General features: G+C 50.6%; 1 protein-coding gene across 1 annotated transcript in view; it reads right to left on the bottom strand.

Annotated features, from left to right (window-relative positions):
* ITGAL (integrin, alpha L (antigen CD11A (p180), lymphocyte function-associated antigen 1; alpha polypeptide)) overlaps window positions 1–2,630 on the bottom strand; it is a 67,707-nt gene that overhangs the window by 37,142 nt on the left and 27,935 nt on the right. The window contains exons 10-11 of the mRNA XM_011982547.1: window positions 1,041–1,114; window positions 810–942 (exon numbers count right to left, since the gene is read on the bottom strand). Of these exons, the coding sequence (XP_011837937.1) occupies window positions 810–942; window positions 1,041–1,114 (207 nt within the window). The remainder of the gene's footprint in view (window positions 1–809; window positions 943–1,040; window positions 1,115–2,630) is intronic.

The following is a 2,630-nucleotide window of genomic DNA, read 5'->3' as shown; positions in this document are numbered from 1 at the left end:
CTGGAGTGCAGTGGCGTGATCCTCAGTCACTGCAACCTCTGCCTCCTGGGTTCAAGAGATACTATTGCCTCAGCCCCCTGAGTAGCTGGAATTAAAGACACCCGCCATCATGCCCGACTAATTTTTGTATTTTTAATAGAGATGGGGTTTCGCCATGTTGACCAGACTGGTCTCAAACTCCCGACCTCAGGTGATTCACCCACCTCACTCCCAAAGTGCTGGGATTACTGGTGTGAACCGCTGTGCCCGACCCTGTTTTTTGAGACACAGTCTTGCTCTTTTGCCCAGGCTGGTGTGCAGCGGCGTGATCTCCGCTTGCTGCAACCTCCACCTCTCGGGTTCTAACAATTCTCCTGCCTTAGCCTCCAGAATAGCTGGGACTACAGGCATGCACCACCACACCTGGCTAACTTTTGTATTTTTACTAGAGACAGGGTTTCACCATGTTGGCCAGGCTGGTCTTGAACTCCTGACCTCAGGTGATCCACATGCTTCAGTCTCCCAAAGTGCTGGGATTAAAGGCGTGAGCCACCATGAGCAGCTACAAGGTATATTCACAGGCAAGTTATTTACTATCTCTAGGAATTTGCCAACCCTGAGGGGCATAGTCTCTTCAGGATGAGCACAGCCCCAAGATGTTAAAGCATCAGAAAATACAGACAATAAATTATGAATGTTATAGCCATATTTAAACTCTGACTTTGTTCATGCTGGTTGCTTAACTGCTTTCATTATTGTTTTGGAAGCCAGGCTGAGCGACCGTCTGACCCTACAACCAGAAGAACCCAGCAGAAAAGAGAAGTACTCACCCAAATAGCCCGCTCTTACTTCTGGTGTCAACGGTTCGTTCCCAATAAATGTGTCATCCTGCATGTCTGCCTTCAGGTAGAGAAGGCCCCCAGCCCAGTCCTTGGCTCCTACGGCCCCCACGACTGCATGGCCCTGCCCAGGGAAGGAGATGAGCGGGTCAGCTACCCACCGATCCACCCCCCGGAGTCAGCTGCGCTCCCTGCAGCTCATTGCTCCAAACCAGCACGCACCCTGCTAAGGTCAGCACTGATGCCGCTGGAGGACAGCTCCATGTTGAAGGAAGTCAGGTCCTGTTTGCTTGTGCCTGGGGAACAAAGCAGAGAACAGGTGAGACCCAACAGCCGTAAATGCAGTGAAAAAAATTCATGGCAGGACAGGGAAGAAGTGAGGTATTTACCTCTGGGTTAAGGTAGAAGGCATGCATGTGAGGGTCAGGCAGACCCAGGGAGTGACTTAATGCTGAGTTGACTTTCTCATGTAATACCCTGGGAGTCCCAGATTTGTTTGTTTTTTGTTTTTGAGACAAGGTCTTGCTCTGTTGCCCAGGTTGGAGTGCAGTGGCGCAATCACAGCCTACTGCAGCCTCTACCTCCCCTGGGTTCATATGATCCTCCCGGCTTAGCCTCCTGGATAGCTGGGACTACAGGCACACACCATCACGCCTGGCTTATTTTTTTTTTTTTTTTTGAGATGGCGTCTCTCTCCGTGGCCAAGGCTGTAGTGCAGCAGCACAATCTCTGCTCACTAAAGCTTCTGCCTCCTGGGTTCAAGCGATTCTCCTGCATGAGCCTCCCAAAGTAGCTGGAATTACAGGTGCACCACCATGCCCAGCTAATTTTTGGATTTTTAGTAGAGATGGGGTTTCACCATGTTGGCCAGGCTGGTCTTGAACTCCTGACCTCAGGTGATCCACCCGCCTCGGCCTCCCAATGTGTTGGGACAATGACAGGTGTGAACCACCGTGCCCAGCCTCCAGATTTGAATATCCAATTACTCATCTCCGTGTGTCCAAGACTCAGCTCTTGGTTTCTGCTCTAACTCAGGCTTCTCACGTCAATGAATGGCACTCCCACTCACCTAATGAACCATGCTAAGAATCCAAATCCACCTGCAGTCTTCTCTTTCCTCCATCTCGTCTCCAACACGTCACCAAATCATGATATTCCTGCCTTTGAAATACACCTTCTTTCTGTTTTTTGAGACAGGGACTCGCTGTGTTGCCCAGGCTGGAGTGCAGTGGTGTCATCATAGCTCACTGCAGTCTCAAACTCCTAGGCTCAAGAGATACTCCTGTCTCAGCATCCCAAGTAGCTGGGACTACTGGCATGCACCACTGTGCCTGGCTTATATAGCTTCTCCTTAAGAATGCTTCACTGGCTGGGCGTGGTGGCTTAGACCTGTAATCCCAGCACTTTGGGAGACCAAGGCGGGCAGATTACCTGAGGTCAGGAGTTCGAGACCAGCCTGGCCAGCATGGTGAAACCCTGTCTCTACTGAAAATACAAAAATTAGCCAGGCATGGTGGGACACGCCTGTAATCCCAGCTACTTGGGAGGCTGAGGTAGGAGAATTGCTTGAGCTTGGGAGGCTCAAAAACAACTGGAGGTTGTAGTGAGCCAAGATCACGTCACTGCTCTCCAGCCTGGCCGACAGAGTGAAACTCTGTCTCAAAAAAAAAAAAAAGGTCAGGCACAGTGGCTCACACCTGTAATCCAAGCACTTTGGGAGGCTGAGGCGGGTGGATTACCTGAGGTCAGGAGTTCGAGACCAGCCTGGCCAATATGGTGAAACCCTATCTCTACTAAAAATACAAAAAAATT

This window comes from Mandrillus leucophaeus, unplaced genomic scaffold (assembly GCF_000951045.1).
Source record: "Mandrillus leucophaeus isolate KB7577 unplaced genomic scaffold, Mleu.le_1.0 Scaffold24, whole genome shotgun sequence".
In the NCBI taxonomy this organism is placed as follows: Eukaryota; Metazoa; Chordata; class Mammalia; order Primates; family Cercopithecidae; genus Mandrillus; species Mandrillus leucophaeus.
Note: the sequence above shows the minus strand (reverse complement) of the source record. Positions and strands in the feature narration are given on the sequence as shown.